Source organism: Quercus lobata, chromosome 2 (assembly GCF_001633185.2).
Source record: "Quercus lobata isolate SW786 chromosome 2, ValleyOak3.0 Primary Assembly, whole genome shotgun sequence".
NCBI lineage: Eukaryota > Viridiplantae > Streptophyta > Magnoliopsida > Fagales > Fagaceae > Quercus > Quercus lobata.
The window spans coordinates 39,173,376-39,191,408 of NC_044905.1; the positions used below are offsets into that span (position 1 = coordinate 39,173,376).

The window sequence follows — 18,033 nt, forward strand, 5'->3', positions numbered from 1 at the left end:
GATTAATGCAATTTTTGTAATTGATTGTTTCACCCCAGTATATTTCCTGTATACTTGGGTGACTCCTTTTTCTAATATATATATATATATATATATATTTTGTTACTCATAAAATAAATAAATAAATTGATCAAACAATCATTACTATGATGGTTGGCTAGGAAATGTTCCTTCATGGTCAATGGTAAAATTTGTAAGATCTAGAATGTATTATGTTAGTTAACATCATTTTATTTATAAATAAATAAATTATCTAATTTATTATCTGATATTTTTTATGCTGCTTATGCTTTGTGGGTAGAGGTGTTTTAGACATATGAGATTCATTAGGTCATGCCAGGGTCTGTTGCACCTTTATTATTTGGATGGAGAAATTGGTTTGGGAAGCACAGCTCATATGTTTGGAATCTGGTGTCAACTTGTTTGATGTGGATTGTATGGAAGGAGTGAAGTTGGCATATATTTGAGAATTCTGAGAGCTCTTTGAATCAATCAATACCATTACTTGTTTGCACTCTTTTTCATTGGCCCCAAGTTTGGGGTTTAACATATTGTTCTTCCATTTTAGAGTACCAAGTTTCTCTTAGATTTTCCATTTGATATTTTTGTAATTTTTATGACTCTTTGTATTCATCATCAAGAACACAAAGCATTTTTCATTAATAATAAAATTACACTACTTATCAAAAAAAAATATATATTATTATTATCTAAGTGCAAAGCTAAAATATTTTAAAGGATGCATTAGGATCCCAAACAAGATCGAGAGATCAACTACAGTCTCAATCCTACTACAATTTTATGATCCATAATACAAAATCAAATTGGAACCATATGGACACTGGTTCAAAAAATTGGATGATAGAATTTTATGTTTATGACAAAATAAAATTGGATCCATAACAAATTAATAATTAATCAACTCTTGGGATAATAGGCACCCCTCTCCCTAGTCCCTTCTCTCCATTTCCTTTCATCTTTCTTTTCTTTGCTCCATCTTTATATTTAAATAGCCAAATCGAATATTCTTTAATATACATTTTTTTGAAAAACATTCAGCAACATTTTTGTTTTCATAACTCTTTTTGATTGATTGTTGAATTGTTGTGTTGTCGTATTGTTTGTGGATAATTGATGCAGCCAGCAGCTATGATTTAAATTTCATGCTTAAAATGGCTCTTCAATATTTCTGGGTAGTTTACTATTTACTTTTTATTTAGTGGTCTGTTATGTTATTAAGTCTTTTATTTTAGGCTAAAATGCAAAATGCACCCTCTAAGTATGACTGAAATTCATTTCAGTCTTCTAACTTTACTTTTGTTCAATTGAGTTCTCTAAATTTTTAACAAAATTGGATGAAAGGACTAAATTGACTAAATTTGAAACTTGAAGGACTCAATTGAACAAAAGTAAAGTTAGAGGACTTAAATGATTTTTTTTTTTTTTTTTTTATAAGTAGACTAAAAAACTTAGAGAGTGCAATTTGCATTTTAGCCTTTATTTTAAGTTTGTGCTGAATTTAAGTTAGTTGACAAGTCTGATCTGACTTTTGACTAGTAGGTATTTATTGAGTTAGTTGTATCTAGAGAATCTTGAAACTAGTAAGTATTTATTAGGAGAATATAGAACTATAAAAACCAGGTCTACAGCTAATGTAAGGCAGTCTATTGCTGATTAAGAATACTATATCCCATTTAGGGCTCATGTCATTTCAACCTCTTTTATCTTCTCATAATCTGTTTTAGATTGATTCCAGCAACCCTTGGCTGCCCTTGGCTGCATCCATGGTTATGTAGAAGCTCAAGAATTTGAGCCTAGGAAAATTGGAGTTGAGTTACTATATTTCCTAGTTTCGGTAGGAAGAGTAAGAGCCTCCATTTTTTAGCTACATACCCAAAATCTACAGGTGGAATGCAATCTTGTGTGTTTAAATTGTTAGTTTTAGACTTGTTATGTACATATATACATATACATGTGTGTGTGTGGGTGTGCATACTTGAACTTTAACAGCCTTTTTTAGAAATTAAATAATTATGTATTTTAACAATTTCATAAAATGACAAATTTCATTAGTCAATCAACCGACCTTTCGTAATGAGAAATTCACATTGATGTGATGAATGGAAAACCGCTTTAGCAAGTCTTCAATATTTGAAAAATCATTAGCAGAATTTTGTAGTGTCTTCCTCCGAGCAGTCATGTTGTAAAATAGATTCTCAACCTGACAACACAGACAGGAATCAAAACTTGTGGAGGACAAAAAAAAAAAAGGAATTGCTAGTTTATTGCATGAGGACATTGAAAAAATTACAAATAACTAATGAACTTTTCAATCGGTCCTAGTTAGCAAAATGAAGTTCAATTTCATCTGATGTAATTATATAATCACAAAGTAATATAATAAGTATCTAATACATTCAGGATAGTTCAATAAATACCAAAATCATGAATAATAGTATGTGTAACACAAAGTTTCTGCAAATAATTCCAAGAATGACTACTTATTTTCTGGAGCTTTATTCCCATTTCATATTAACTTTTCAACTTTAAATTACCGAGGCTCAGGGAAACCTCCATACAAATGTATGCTTCATACCATTATCTGAGTTCCTTTTACAGCAGCACACGGCTTTGGCTCATGCTCCATGACACCATCCCTATAAGATACCCTGAACAATATAATCAAAAATTGAAATTAATTCATACTCCAGCCAGTTGCTAACAAGCTCAGAAGAAAAGAAAAAAACATGGTCCATGAATAATATTTTTTTGGGAGGAATATTACACTTTTTTCCACCCAACCCAACCCAACCGAACAGTCTGTTTTGGTGTTAATTCTGACATAATTTGGCATTGAAAGTGAAAGACCAATTTTTCCATCTCTCCAATCTCAAAAGCAAAAGCAATAGATGAAGAGAGGTAAATTGGTATTTCAATACTAAATTACTAGTCAAACTTAACACCAAAACAAACTCCAAATCCAAGCGACATTGAAACAAAGTTATAACTTTCGGGGTTTTTGCATAATTTAGAGCTAGACCTAGACCACAACCCCTTTGGCATTGATAATTATTTTCATTATTAATCACAACCCAAAAATAAAAGCAAGCTTGTATTGCGTAAAATTCTCGTTCTCATTTAGTAGTAATACCTGTAACCATGGAGCTGACCTTTGGTAATGGTGGAGACAGTAACATGAGCGACATAAGTCATACTAGCCAGAGCCTCTCCTCTGAAACCCATTGATTTTATCGATTGTAAATCCTCGAATGTAGAAAGCTTTGACGTCGTGTGCCTTTCGCATAGGATCGCCAAGTCATCGTATCGGATTCCGTGGCCGTCATCGGAGACTTGGATAAGTTTGAGGCCACCGTCCTTGACGACGACGTTTATGGAGGAGGAGTGGGCGTCGAGGCTGTTCTCCACCAGTTCCTTCACGGCCGATACTGGCCGCTGAATCACCTCTCCCGCCGCGATTCGGTTCACCACCGACTCTTCCAGGCGGTGGATTTTCGGAGGCTCTTTTGGTACTTCAGCCTCAGCCACAGCCTTAGTGTCGCAATGGGTTTCGAATTCCATCAGTGATGCGATGCTACTTCAGACTGAGAAACTACACCAGACCAGAGTGATTCCCCGATAGCCGATGATTTCTTAACCATTATTTATTGTTTCCATCATGGCCGTTCATTTATTAAAAAAAAATGTTTGGATTTGAGTTTTTTTTTTGTTTTTTTTCCCGCAAAAATGAGGGAAGATTGAACCAAAATATTAAGACCTGTTTGGTATGGCGACTCAACACGTATTTTAAGTTTTTAAACCCCATTACACATTTTTTTACTAAAACGGATTTTCACATATATTTTCAAATAACAAGGCACATGTTTGGTGATGTATTTTCACATTATTTATTGTTTTTAAGTGCATATATCTAACATCTCTTAAATTTTATTTATCTCGTGTGCCCTGTGTTTGGTGATGTGTGTAACATACAAATGTATACAAAGGCTAAAATACAATATTAAGTTTTACCACTTTTTATTTCGGTAGTGTAAGTTTGACTATGTTATTTCAGCCATCTAAGTTTTTTTTTTTTTTTAGAGATAATTACAATATGCTACTAATCCCGCAATTCGAACCCTTTCTCCCCTAAACCTCCCAAGCATTTTGTACATAAGGAGGTGTCAATTTAGCTACAAAGCCTTTGGCTTTCAACCATCTAAGTTTAATCCTCCTCGATTCAGTCCTCTATTAACATTTCACCCATATATGTTATTAACCATATTTAATTTTTATTTAATTACTTATTTCTTCAATTAAAAAAAAAAAAACCACCCACGTCGTCACTCCCTCACGTTTGAAGAACAAGAGATAAAAAAGTGTGTTCAATGTGTTCTCACAATTGAAAAAAGTTGGGTTCTATTTCCATTGATCATGAAAACATTCTGTTCACAAACAATTTTCAGTCGCACCAATCATTTCAGAACAACTTCTGGAAAATATTTTATGCCGAAGCAAATAGTGTCAAGGATATAGATGAGTTTGGAAAAATCACACTAAGCTTAACAACCAACATATAAGAAAACAATTTAAGGATACAAAGGAGGATAAAAATGTAGATAGAATTGCTGAAGCTGGATGACTTTGTATTCAAAAGATGAAGCTACTCAGAATTCTCTCTCTGCAGCATACATTATAAACCGCAGATGAGTGCTTCAAAAATCTTAGAAACAAAAATCCAACTTAGTCCAAAACAAGATCAGAGACAAACCAAACACAAAATTAACCTTAAAAACATGAAATCCACTTTTCTAAAATAACTGAAACAAATAACCCAGAAAAAAAAAATCCTCTTATTTTAAACAAGATCTGCAAATGAGTGTAGATTTATACGAGTTTTTAGTTCTTCCTCTCCTTCTAATTATCAGATCCCTTTCTCTCCTAAAACCCTTTGATAGGGATAAAATTAAAGTCCATTCGTCCAAGGTAGTCGTCCATGACCAGACCACGTCCAGAAAGCTTTGAGAGGAGAGAAACCCAACAACGATATCGCGTGCATGAATAGTACCCGTCCATGGATAGCAAGAACATCCAATCTCAGAATAGTCGTCCATGACACAAGGGCATAGACGACCAGACGACACATAGAAAATTCTAAGAGACATTTTCCAAAAGGTTCCACATAATCAGACCATGTTAAACTACTCCTAAAACGTGGAGAGGATTCCCCATAATTCGCTCCACGTATCCCATTTTCTCCATTAACCACACACACACTACCCATGATGGTGGTGGAACCGAACAAGTAGACTCACTCCTAACTCTCTATAAAAGGAGCAAGTCTCATTCACCCGAGGTAAGTTCAACTATTCACAATTTCCCATCCTTGTGCTCTAGAGAAAAAATTGACTTAATTGTTGGAGGGTCCTTGGCCGGGTTACACCGGTCACCCTTAACAGTCTTTTCTTTCCTTTCAAGTCCTAAAGCCATCACCGTAGTCTAAAGAATTCCAGCTTACTAATTTTCGAGCATCATCACCCTTCATTCTTAAGCCCCTCTACTTCTCTCTATAGGTTTCTTCTTCTCTCTATAGGTTTCTTCTTCTTCTTCTTTTCTTTTTCTTTTGGGGTTTATTTCATGTTCTTCAAAAGTGGTGAAGAACGACATGGGTGGGGTAATTTTAATTTGTAGGTTTTTTTTTTTTTTTTATTAACGTTTATTTATTTATTTAAGAAATAAGTAATTAAATATGATTAACGGTAAATATGGACAGAATGTTAACAGAGGATTGAATTGAGAAAGATTGAAACTTAGATGACTGAAATGATAAAATGCAAACTTACAGGACTGAAATAAAAAATTGTGAAACTTAGAGGGTGAATTATGCATTTTGGCCTAAATGAAATAAAATGAGGTCTTTGGATTTACCCTCCCTTTTTTTTGGGGGGGGGGGGCGTTGTTGATATTTCCTCTGTTCTTGCTTTGGAAGCTTAAATAATTCATTCATTCAATGGAAAGACACCTAAATTAGGCCATAATTAAAAGGTTTATGAAAATCATAAGTGATGAGTTGTTATTGGTTATAATTTGAATCCACAACTTACATTACTTTTTTGCCCACCTATAACAACCAATAACAACTTACCATGTAAGATTTGTTGTGAAATATTGTGAACATAGTATTTTTCTACAATCTTTCCTTAAATCCTAAAACCCCTAAACCTTAAACCCTAAAAGAAAAGAAACCCTTAAACCTTTAAACCCTCAACCCTAACCCTCAACCCTAAAGCCAAACCAACCCCCCCCCCCAAAAAAAAAAAAAAACCCAAAACCCTAAAACCATGAAACTCTAAACCCTAGCCGTGCTAACCTTGAGTGGGTGAAGTGTCAAATCTTAAATTATAGGCAGAAAACTTAAATTTCGACCAAATAATAGGTGGGTAAATTGTAACTAGCCCTTCCTTTAATGTTTATCAAAAATAAATATATTTTTAGTGCTTAACAATTAGCATGTTTGGAATTCCTCAAAATAACCCTATCTTATCATTCAAGTATTTGAGGTTTGCCCGGTAGATAGCCACCGTATGTAAGGATTCTATTCTTTACGTACCATTGCATCTTCCTCTTGTTTTGTTACTTTGATTCTTGCTTTGTTATGATGATTTGCTATGGGTATGCCGAAATTCTCACGATGGTTGAATGGGTTGGTTTTTATTTATTTAATTATTTATGTGATTTTGACAAATTTCTTGCTATTCTTCTTAAGATTAACAGCGGGACTATGGGTTTGATGAGTTTTGGAATCATGTCCATGATGCCGAAATTTGCATATAGGTCTCTCTAAATTTTGATTTTGTTTATGAGATCATGATTTTGATAGCGTGAACGAGAAAACAAATTTTAAATTGATTTTTTTTAGTTCAATTTTTTTTCTTTTTTTAAAATTGATTAATTAAGATAAAATTTTTTTATTTGGATCAAAATGTTGATGTGACATTTTTAATGTCAATTAATTTTTATTATTATTATTTTATTAGTCACATTAACTTTAAGTGTACCCTTACTGTGATGACGGTAAGGGTTAATTGACTACATAATGTAGTTTCACAAAATCCACTAAGAGGTAATCTATGTATTTTGGGTTGTGATATACCTATAGATCTAATCAATGCAAGTTTAGTTGCTTTATGAGATTGATAAGATTTTAAGATTAGCCAAGTCTATAGATTCAAATGGTTGAGTTTTAGGTCTTGACACGCGCGCGCACACAAACACGAAGACAGACTATAGATATTATAGTGATAAGAAGTTTCGTGCCGCTGTGTTGCTTGTGCTATTGTATTGCTTAATTGCGTCAATTGTTAGTCATGTGGCTTCATATTACGATAATGCCTTGTATTCTGTTGTTCTGTTATTAGTGAGTGACTGGATTGTATGAGGGATCTCAAGCAATAACAGCATGATGATACTTTGTTAAACCTTCCTATTCTCTAAATCCCCCAAGATTCTTGAATTCAGCTAATCCCTTCCAAGATTCTGAATAACAGAATCTTTTATCAACTACGATGCCAATTCATAGTCTGTATTGGCATCATATTTATTGTTGTTAAGGCAAAATTTAACAACAATAAATTGGCACGTGGAGCTTAAATTGGAATGTTAAAATAAAAAAATTTACTTTGTCATAGTTATATAAAACTATAAGGTTTTTATTTTATTGGATTTTCCGACTTTCAATATTTCTTTCAACTTGCAGACTGATGGTTACGCAAAGTCATATTCCCCCAAGCTTGCAACTAAATTGGTTGCTTCATATCCAAACTTAAGCAAAAAACATCAGAGAGAGATCCCCCCCCCCGCCAAAAAAAATGATCATTCAGTAATTGGTGACAACAGCATGATGATACTCAGGTTTTTTTTTTCCTTGTACTTCAAAGTTGGTAAGCGTAGCTACTGATGTCATCCCATGACAGGCAGCACTTGATCTTCTTATGTTGAGGTATGTGGAAATTTGGTTCTCTAGGTACAGTTGGATGCTTCATTGACCTTAAACAAATGAAACAACAATGTGAGTAATTTATATTAATTGCCAGGAAGAAGGAATTCATGACCCGAAAATTTTTAGCACATTCAACCTGAGAGTTTGTTATTAGCGGTCTGACCTAATCAATGAATAAAATACAAATTAACTCCAATATAAAGGCTATATAATGATAGATAAAACTATGTTGCATGATGGTCCTGGGTGAGCAGATATCAATAGACTTGAAAGGCTAGTCTGTTCAGAAACGGTGTTCTTTCATTGTGGACTTCTGACCAACTACCATTACAAGCTATAATTGACTCAAGTTGCATACAAAAACTGAAATGGGTCATAACCTATCATAACAAACATATTGTTGGTTAAGCTTCTATGTATGAACCTGCAACTCATGTATTAATAAGGATATGACTTTTCAAAGTGTATAACTACTGTATATTACCAAACATAAAAACAAGCTAGCATGAAATCCTGTTTTTTAAACCAGATACAACTTTTACCTTCTGGGAATGAAAGGCCTGTCAAAATAGGGCATAGGTTGTGCTTTTGGAACGAGTTCCTTTCTCAACCTTCTTATTTCTTCCTCTTCTGCCAACTGCAAGAGTAATATACCAACATGCACAATTAGATGAAACAGATACTACTTTGTGACATTAGCTACAAAATCATCCTCTTCATCTAGCATACCTTCTGCTGTCTCTCTCTTTCCATCTTGTATTGATCAATCAGGCTCATCTTCTCTGCTACCTAGATATGCACACAAACAACAAGCATACAAATTGAAAGTTAATTCGATTTTGAAGTCTCTTGATAAATTTGTAAGATTTTAAAAAGACTTTATGTTTGCCCAAATTTAAGTGATAAATGAAAACTCAAGTCCTAAGGATTTTATTTGTGAAAAACATTATGGTGAATAACAATTTCTAGGTAACTCTCAATTGGTATAAGTATAACCCCTTTGGTTAATAAACAACTTGAAGTTACAAGTTTTAAACTCCTTGATAGAAGGAGGGTTATGGAACAAATCTTAATTTAAAAGGGTCCCTAGTCTAGCCTATATATATATAGCATATCTCCATCAAAAGGAAATATGTGAGGTAAAGGACATAGACTAGAAGACACCTTTTATAGATACACTATCATATAGTAAGTCTTCTTTTTCTCTAAACACTTAAACAACTATGGCTGAAGGTATGTTTGTTATTTATTTTCTTCTGCTGCTCTCTAAATTTTATCTTACAAAATCAAGTTCAGTATATTCAGGACAACAAGAACACCCACAAATACAAGTTAACCACCATAAGAAATGGCATTGTTTTTATGTTTTATGACAATTAGCCATTTACGCTTATATTGCCCAATTATGCCCAAAGCAACTTATTAATAACAATAAGTCTTATCAGACATGATCAGCTTGCTAATGACTCGTCAAGAGTCACACTATCCAAAAAGGGTCATGCCATAATAAAATCTCTGTTAGGCCCCAAAGTAGAATGTTAGGTGTTAACTTCATGAGTTCTAAAAAAAAGAAAAAGGGGTTGGGGGGGGGGGGGTGAAGGTTCATTGCAGTACATTCTAATGAATTAAAGGAAGGCATAATCCATTGGAATAATTAGAAAAGCACCTGATGGTCAAACTCAGCACGTTCTACTGCTCGTAGATCACTGTGAAGCTTTAGGTCTATAGGCCTTGTAATCTCCTTCACTGGAGGTTTTATCAAGCACTGAGATAACAAGCACCAAAGATGCAAATAAAGCCTCAGCACAAACAACCAATACTTAATTTCTGAAACTCCCTGGACTGAAAATATGCTAAAAAAGGCATTAACCTATAAAGTAATTTTCCAATTAACATAGCAATAAAGTACATGAACTATTATGAGAGCACTTAAAGTTAAAAGCAAACTCAAAAATCAAAATGTTTCATTTTGTTTTTTCATGTGATTTAAATCGTTGGTTTGAAAGCTACTTTCAGTCCTTATAATGCTAAAGTTAAAATTAAGAAGTCCAAGATAACCTATTAACTTGTTCCGAAAATGGCCTCACCTCTGGTTCATCTGTTGTCCATGGGAGACCTTGTGCAACTGGAATCCGCTGCCTCTCCTCCTCTACCACTATTTCTTGTAATTTTTTCATAAATTCTTCTTCCTTATGTCTTCCCCTTTGCTACAACGAGATTCAATAACGAAAGTTAAAAGGCAGATCTAATGCAAGTTAAGGTGCAGTGTTCATAATCAATTGACTTTCATTATACTCACCTCTGTCCGTAGCTTGAACGGTTTTTGGCTGGTAACCTTGAGCTGCTTCTTCTTCCATCTCCTTCCACCCATTGTAGTATAAGATTCAGAGCTCTGAAACACAAAAACGAACATAAGAATAAGAGTCGACTAGTTAATGAAACATTTACCTTCATCTCCAATAGTACTTAACATAGTTACTAAATCTTACATTTCTTCGGCTCCTTCGACCCCCGTTAGAAGTCCTGCTTGAAATACTTAAACAAAAAAAGATACAAAAGCAAACCGAATCAAATAATTTGAAAAGTATCAAAACTAATGCTAACTAGAATAAATCAAGCTATTGCTACCCACCTTCCCTGGCTACTATCCCATGAAGATGAAACCGAAATCCTCGAATCCAGACCAAGATTCTCCGATGTCAAGAACAACTCTGATGGACTGAAAGAAGAAGAAGAAACCTGTGTCTCTGGAACCTTAGGAGCCTGCAATCCCGGTAAAGCCCATTTTATTGCCTTCTTTTCGTTCTCTTCTGCTTCCTTCTCATCATTGGAATCCTTTGAACTAGGTATTGAAAGAAGCTTCTCAAAGGCCTTCACCAAATGCTGCACTCTCCCAGACCCAGATTCAGGCACACTACTCCTTGCCTCTTCCAACAACTTGTTCCTCCTTCTCTTAATTGTTGAACTACCCATTTGACTATCTCTATCTGAGGACTCATTTACCGCAGATCTATCACTTTCTTCCACCTTCCCTTCATACTTGATATCATCATCAATTTTCTGGTCTTGTAGCATCAAACCCTTCTCTATTTCCTCTTCAAGTTCACATTCAGCTCTATCGTAACCCTTCAACTGATCGGATTTCCTGGCCTCTTCGCTTCGATTCTTGAAAAACTCTTCCTGGGACGCCCTCAAATTCTCATAGGCCACACACAAACACTTCTTGGCATTACCATTACCACCACCAACCATCTCTTTGCACTTGCACTCAACCCTCGACCCCAAATTCTCTTTCTTTAGATTCTTCTTCGCCACCACAAACTTTCGATCACGGATCTTATTCCGGGGTGAGTACGCTGGCATCGGATTAGGGTTCTTTGAAACCGATTTCTGCGCCTTTGCGGATTTGATTACTGGGGAACTCGTCGGTTTTAGAACAGGGCTTGAATGGGAGATATTGGGGTTCAAATTCTCAGAAGGCTTATGATTTTCTTGAATCTTGGACCGAGACCCACGTGGGTCTTTCACTGGGGTCACGGCTCCGGCGTTCTTGCCGATCAAATCCATTGGAAAATGCCGTAAAAGAACTGGGTTTTGGGTATTCTAATCCTTTAATGTGAAAAAGGGAAAGAGAGATGGAGAGAGGAGGGGCTTTGTGTGTTTGATCTTTTGAAATTGATGAAAACAATGAATGATGGTATAAAGGATTTGTATTACATTTAGATGACAGGGACGCTCTCGTAACGGCTAGTTTTTGTTTTGGTAGGGTTTGGGTGTGGATTAGGATTTGAATTTTGGTTTGGGTTTTGACCGTTGGATACGGTGATTAGGATGGTCCGATTGCCGTGGTGATTGAATCCGATTAACAACGGTTTTTGCTAGGCTAGTTGCCGTTTTTTTTTTTTTTTTTTTTTTTTTTTAAGATTTCACAACATACCCTAAAGTTTGGGTTAATACTAACTAGTTTCAAGACATTTCAAAATTAACCAATTTGGTTCCTAAAGACAACTTAATCCCAAATTCTTTAGCCTCAGTTACTCATTTCTCTTTTTCTTTCTCAAACATCTCTCTCTCTCTCTAACCCAACCCACTCTCTTCTCTTTGACTCACCCTTTGATTGTCACTTTCTTCTCTCAAGCAACTACAGTGATGTGGTGGGTATGTTGTGGAGTTGAGGTTTTTTTTTTTGGCTGGTGGTTGTTTTTAGTGGTGGTGGTGGTGGGTTTGATCTAGGTTGGATTTGCGATGGGGGCAGTGGTGGGTTTCGATCGGAGTGGATTTGTAGTGGGGTGGTTGAGGGTTCCAATGTGGTGGTGGGTTTGTTATGGGTTTTTTGGATTTTGTTGTTGTGGGTTTGGCTGGGTTTTGTGGTCAGTGATAATGGTGGGTTCTGATATGGGGTGGATTTGCAGTGGAGTGGTGGTGGTGGGTTTGCTATGGGCTTTTTAGATTTGGGTGGTAAAATTGGGTTTTAAGTTGGATGTGGCAATAGTTGTGGCTGATCTGAGGTGAGAGAGAGAGAGAGAGAGAGAGAGAGAGAGAGAGAGAGAGGAATGGGTGAAGAGAGAAGAGAGAAGAGAGAAGAGGAACGTAAGAGGAGAGAGTCACAAAAAGAAGAGAGAGAAACTAATATCGTATAAATTGGTCAATTTTAAAATGTTTTAGACCTAGTTGACATTAACTCAAACTTCAGGGTATGTAAGTGGAATTTACCTCTTTTCTCCTTTTAATTAAGCTCGCAATTATTTCACTAGAAAGTAGTATCTAATATCATATATAGTATTTATTATAAGTGATTATCTCTCTTTGAGTGGTCTACCTTCCTATTAATTATTTTATTTTTTTTAGAAGAAAGACCTCGAAATTTCATTAAAAAATTCAGCCATAGTCGGCTAGAAGAACATGATGAAGGTGTGGAGGAACATCCTTCATTCACACAAAAAAACTACTAACATGTCTTACATGTTTAGCTAGGTTATGAGTTACAAAATTCTCTGATTTACGGGTGTGAGAAAAAGTAACACTATGAAAGACATCTAAAGATTGTTTTACTGAGGTGATCAAATGACCAAAAGAGGAGAGGGATTCATCTTTGCTTCGTAAAAATGTGACAACCACCTCTGAAACTCCCTCGATAATAATAGAGGGTAGATTAAGATCAATAGCAAAGGAAATTGCTTTGATAATAGCCATTTCTTTGACGTCATCTAAAGAAGAAGGCAGCCTCACTTTTTCCAATAGAGATGTTGTCACCACCCCCAAATGGTTGCAGACTACAAAACCCAATCCAACTTCACCCAAATCCATAAACACCGCACCATCGAAATTTATTTTGAGAGACAAAGGAGGTGGGGGAATCCAATGAACCCGAATGACCATCAGTAAAATTTTTTTTAGGTGAAGAACCAAATGACCATTCATTTCGAATGTACTTCACCAGTTGACCATTCAAATCCAGTGAACCTGACGTCATCTGACCATCTCTCTCTAACCTCAGATCAGCCACAACCCAATTTTACTACTAATACCAAAACTCAGCCAAATCCATAACAACAAAACCCAAATCCTTCAACACATAGAAAACTCACTACCACATCAGAACCCAAAACCACCCCCACTGTAAATCCACCCCATATTGGAACCCACCACCACCGGCCATAAAATCCAACAACCACCTCCGACCACAAAACCCAACCAACCCCACATCAATAAAACTCAAATCCAAAAGATCCACAACAAACCAATCACCACATTGGAACCCACAAGCATTGTAAATCCACCTCAGATTGGAACCCACAACCACCTCCACTGTAAATCCATCCCTAATCGAACCCAACACCACCACCAGCCACAAAACCTAGATAAAAAAAAATAAAAAACACAAAAACTCACAACAAACCATCACACATCGAAACCCACCACCACAACAAAAAAAAAAAAAAAAACCTCACAACAAAACCAAAAATCCACCACTGGCAACCAATAACCATTGCAAACAACCATCCACAACCATGACGCACAGCCAACCTAGACCACCAAACCCACGCACCACTATCGTTGCTTGAAAGAAGAAAGAGACAATGAAAATGATGAGAGAGAGACAGGCAGACAGACAGGCAGACAGATAGACAAAGACAAAAACAGAGAGAGAATGACTAACGAAAGCCAGGAGGTAGGGACAAATAGTATTTATGGACTGAATTGGTCAATTTTGAACTGTTTTGGACCTAGTTGGCATTAGCTCAAATCTCAAGGGTATGTAAGTGGAATTTACCCATTATGATATCATCACGGTTCAACCTTGTTTTGACATCGGTTTAAGCTTAAAAACCTTGAACCTCTCACTTTTTCGGTTATTTGAACTGTCCAAGTTTCAAAACCATGGTAGAAATGAAAACTAATAATTTGTAATTTTATGGCCGTGTTTCTCAAACTATCATGGCCTTCATACTTTCATAAATTTGGGTATATCATTGAGAAAAAAAGGGGTAGAAAATGGTCCTTTTGATGTGGTTTTGTTTTACCAATAGCATTTAAGAAATTTCATAGCCATAAGTCTAATAGTGTTATGCACTAAAATAATAGAGCCCTAATCATATTAATGGGGAAAGTACCTCAGTGCAAAAATAAAAAGTACTTCCAACTTGGAAGTCATTGTCTGGCACTATAACAATGATAGAATTCAGAGGTGCTCCACTACATCTTGAGATATAGGATCAACACCATCATTCCTTTCTACATATAAGGTATTACCATGCTTTTTTTTGTGCCAAGACATTGAAAGTAACTTACTTGAGAGAATTTTTTTCATTCTAACCACATGTAGAGATCAAATCTAACAATTGGAACATTGCAATTTTCTACATAATTGCTTTGCTTCACCCATCTTAGCTTAAAGATGAGAAAATCAACTATGCAAAAAATTGCTTAAAAATATAATCACTACTACAATCAGAACGAAGTGATATATGGTTTAGTGGGATATATATATATATATATATATATATATATATATTTTTTTTTTTTTAAACTAGGGTTGTGAGAAGGGGTGTTCACCAAATAGCTCAAACTGCACGACTACACCCAAATTGAGCAATGTGCCTTTTTATGATAAGAAAACCGTACAAATCGGAGCGCACCATAACCATATATTTTTATATTTTATATTAAATATATATTGATAATTTAATATTATATGAAATAAGTGACCAACCTAACATTAGTACATTCCAATTTTAAGTTAAAAACAACCTCGTTTTGATTAAATACAAAATCAAAAGTTCAAAACATCATTCACTTCTCCATCTCACACTCTCACTTTCACAAGATCAAAAATTCAAAATTTTAATATTATTTTGTATATATTTGTGAAAGACCGCACCCCTGGCCCGTATTTAGAATGTTGGGCTAAACCCACGTGAATGGATGGAGTTATGTTATTGCCTCTCAAAATGGAGGTTCAACTAGTTATTTTTTCCCATTTAGATTAAGGGTTTTACAATGAAGTCGCTATTTATTTTAATATTGGGATAAATAAGAAAACCAAAATTGAAAAATTCCTCATTTTATTAATTTTCAATTGAATTTACATTGATCATAGGAAAATTACATGGCTTTGGTCCTAGATACAATCTAAGATAAAGTACATAATTTTGTTTCCTAGTTACAATCTAAAAATTAAAAATTACAATGATAAATATTGGTCTATCAACCCTTGATTTAAGTTCAGAGGCTATGTTATAAGGGGGAAAGGTGTTAGGCACCCACCTTATCCGGTGAAATCGATCTTCTAGACTATGGTGGTCAACATTCATATCACATTATCTAATATGTTATCAATCAATTTGCATGTTAAATTTAAAGTGTGTATATGTGATAAACTCTAATTCAATTTATTAAACATTTCATTTGGATTGAAAAATAAATTCTAGTGAATGTGTGTGGATTGTGATATTCTAGATTCAAAGATTTGAAAGAATTATTAAACAAACATATTTTTCACATTTTTGATGTGGATTTAAGATTAAAACTAATGTTATGCATGAACATGTGATGAACAACTAAGAACATGTGAAGAACATATAAGAACATTTAAGAACATTTAAATATACTCAAGAGAATTTAAATAGTTACTATTATGCTTTAATCCTAAATTCTCATCATGGCAACACAAAAAATAAGTTAGGGAAAAAAATTATACCTTCATGCAAGATCCATATGGTGGAGGAGGAGACTTTTGGTAGAGATTCTAAGGGTGGAGGAAAAGAAGAGTTAGGAGAGGAAGAGTGAGTCTCACTCAATACCTAGAGTTTCAAGAAGACCAAGATATGATAAGACTACTCAATTTCACTAGAACTCAAGAGAGGGGAAGAGAGAGAGTTTTTTGTGTCTTGGAATAAATGAGATGGGGGGTTTATATAGTAGTGGTGGAAGAAATATGAATGAGAGGTCATTTAATAAAGGTTGATAAAGAATCATGAACCTAGACCTCATTTTAGCATTTGGGAAAATTTGGTGCATTAAATGTGAAGATTGGTGAGAGTGAGGAGTAAGTAAAGTTCGGTTTTCTTATAGCTACTGTAACAGCCTGTAGAGCTAACTTCAAAAAATCATATCTTACTCAATTCTGATCGGAATTGTCTCATTCTTGTACTCTGAAGCTCCAGATGTCTAGTTTCTAGGAAAATTAATTTCATTCACAGATTCAAAATATTCTAAGAGATATAAACGAAATGGTGAGTAGAGGTCATTTGTTAGAAAACAATTTCAGCACAATTAGCATTAATAGGTCCCAAATTAGTTCCCAATTAACACTAATAGGCTTCAATCACTCCCATTTCAGACCTAATTAGTTCTAAATTTACCCTAATTAGTTCTAAATTTACCCTAATTAAAAGATAATTGCACAAATTACTCATTGAATGATTAATGTTTAACTATTTAGTTAATTAGGTGTGTGCAACCCTATCATAAAACGAGTCCTAACCAATCAAATTATGACACATCATCGATCTCAAATTGATTATACTTATAACCAATTGAAATAAATTGTTCATAATCACATATAGTTTGACTCAATTTGTGATAGTGCATCTCAGCCATTAAAACTTGATTTAATGACAACTTTCAATCTGGTGGTCTAATTAGGGCTTATAACCAGTCGGTTTGATCGTTACAACATCAAGACCATCTTGATGAAATGAGATTAAGGATCTATTGACCAGAATCAATATGCATATTTCCAAGGCAAAATTTCCCTTTTACCCTCCAGGTGAGGTTAAATGTGAGTTGCAAAATGAGGTGTCAACAATATTTGTGATACTTTTAGTTTACTATAACTTTGTCTTGATTTTTTTTTTTTTTTGTCTTGTATATATTTGTGTTATTTTTTTTTTGTTACACAGGTTATATATATTTTTAAACTTACTGTCATATTGTCTTGGTTATTAATAGTAAACTAGTAATTGGCCATGACATCTTGAAAAAATATTTAATTCAAAAACCAACCGTATCGCACCTTGTACACCACACCACACATGTGAGGTGATGGTTTTGGCAAAATTGCATTGCAAAGTGCGGTGTTTAAAATGGCCCAAAATAGCACCAAACCGCATTGCGAACACTCCTACATCCATCATTTTATTTTTATATTAATTAGATAGTAATGAGGGCGCTCTATGAGGGCAGGAAAAGAGAGAATATGAGGGGTCTTTTGTTTTGGGTAAGAGCGGGTTAGAAGGGATTATATTTGGGTAGATATCTTTCTTGACCATTAGATTTAGTACTTACTAGATGTCTTAAATCTATTTAAAAATGAAAGGAATGAGAGAGATTTTCAATGGGAGGGGAGTTGGATCCTCAATTTTTTACATTCAAAAGAACATTTAGAATCAATCTTTTTTTTGGGTAATTTTGTGATAGAGAAAATCTTTATTGAGGATGGTAAGAGAGAAAAGTATAAATATACCCAGCACATCAAACTCATTGTCCCGAATCCACCCTTATTACTATAAAATAAAGACAGACAACATTATAGA

At 34.7% G+C, this 18,033-nt stretch overlaps 2 protein-coding genes across 4 annotated transcripts in view; both read right to left on the reverse strand.

The window, feature by feature from the left end:
* The window catches only part of LOC115975553 (DNA mismatch repair protein MLH1), a 52,997-nt gene extending 49,302 nt beyond the window's left edge, over positions 1–3,695 (reverse strand). Inside the window, exons 1-3 of one of the 2 annotated variants that reach the window (XM_031096375.1) lie at positions 3,152–3,695; positions 2,597–2,669; positions 2,087–2,221 (exon numbers count right to left, since the gene is read on the reverse strand). In XM_031096375.1, coding sequence (XP_030952235.1) covers positions 2,087–2,221; positions 2,597–2,669; positions 3,152–3,579 — 636 coding nt within the window. In that variant the 5' untranslated portion in view covers positions 3,580–3,695. The remainder of the gene's footprint in view (positions 1–2,086; positions 2,222–2,596; positions 2,670–3,151) is intronic. The other variant, XM_031096376.1, reaches the window with a different exon arrangement.
* Positions 3,696–7,685: 3,990 nt separating this feature from the next.
* LOC115975555 (protein WVD2-like 4) lies at positions 7,686–11,737 on the reverse strand. 2 transcript variants are annotated; one of them, XM_031096380.1, is made up of 8 exons: positions 10,629–11,737; positions 10,486–10,519; positions 10,296–10,388; positions 10,084–10,203; positions 9,663–9,761; positions 8,726–8,785; positions 8,539–8,633; positions 7,686–8,043 (listed from the first exon to the last, which is right to left on the reverse strand). In XM_031096380.1, the coding sequence occupies exons 1-8, from the start codon at positions 11,561–11,563 to the stop codon at positions 7,929–7,931; spliced, it is 1,551 nt and encodes a 516-aa protein (XP_030952240.1). In that variant the 5' UTR covers positions 11,564–11,737; the 3' UTR covers positions 7,686–7,928. The 2 variants fall into 2 exon arrangements, with proteins under 2 accessions (XP_030952240.1, XP_030952239.1); XM_031096379.1 differs by having other exon boundaries at positions 10,486–10,531; positions 10,629–11,733.
* Between the last annotated feature and the right edge of the window lie 6,296 nt (positions 11,738–18,033).

What these genes read in the sequence shown, in the direction of transcription:
- LOC115975555 (XM_031096379.1), bottom strand. Translation starts at nt 11,563, where the DNA reads ATGGATTTGATCGGCAAGAACGCCGGAGCCGTGACCCCAGTGAAAGAC. An exon ending in GTCGAAGGAGCCGAAGAAAT is followed by an intron (nt 10,389 to 10,485) that starts GTAAGATTTAGT and finishes TTTGTGTTTCAG; the next exon opens with AGCTCTGAATCTTATACTAC. An exon ending in GTGCTGAGTTTGACCATCAG is followed by an intron (nt 8,786 to 9,662) that starts GTGCTTTTCTAA and finishes GTGCATATCTAG; the next exon opens with GTAGCAGAGAAGATGAGCCT.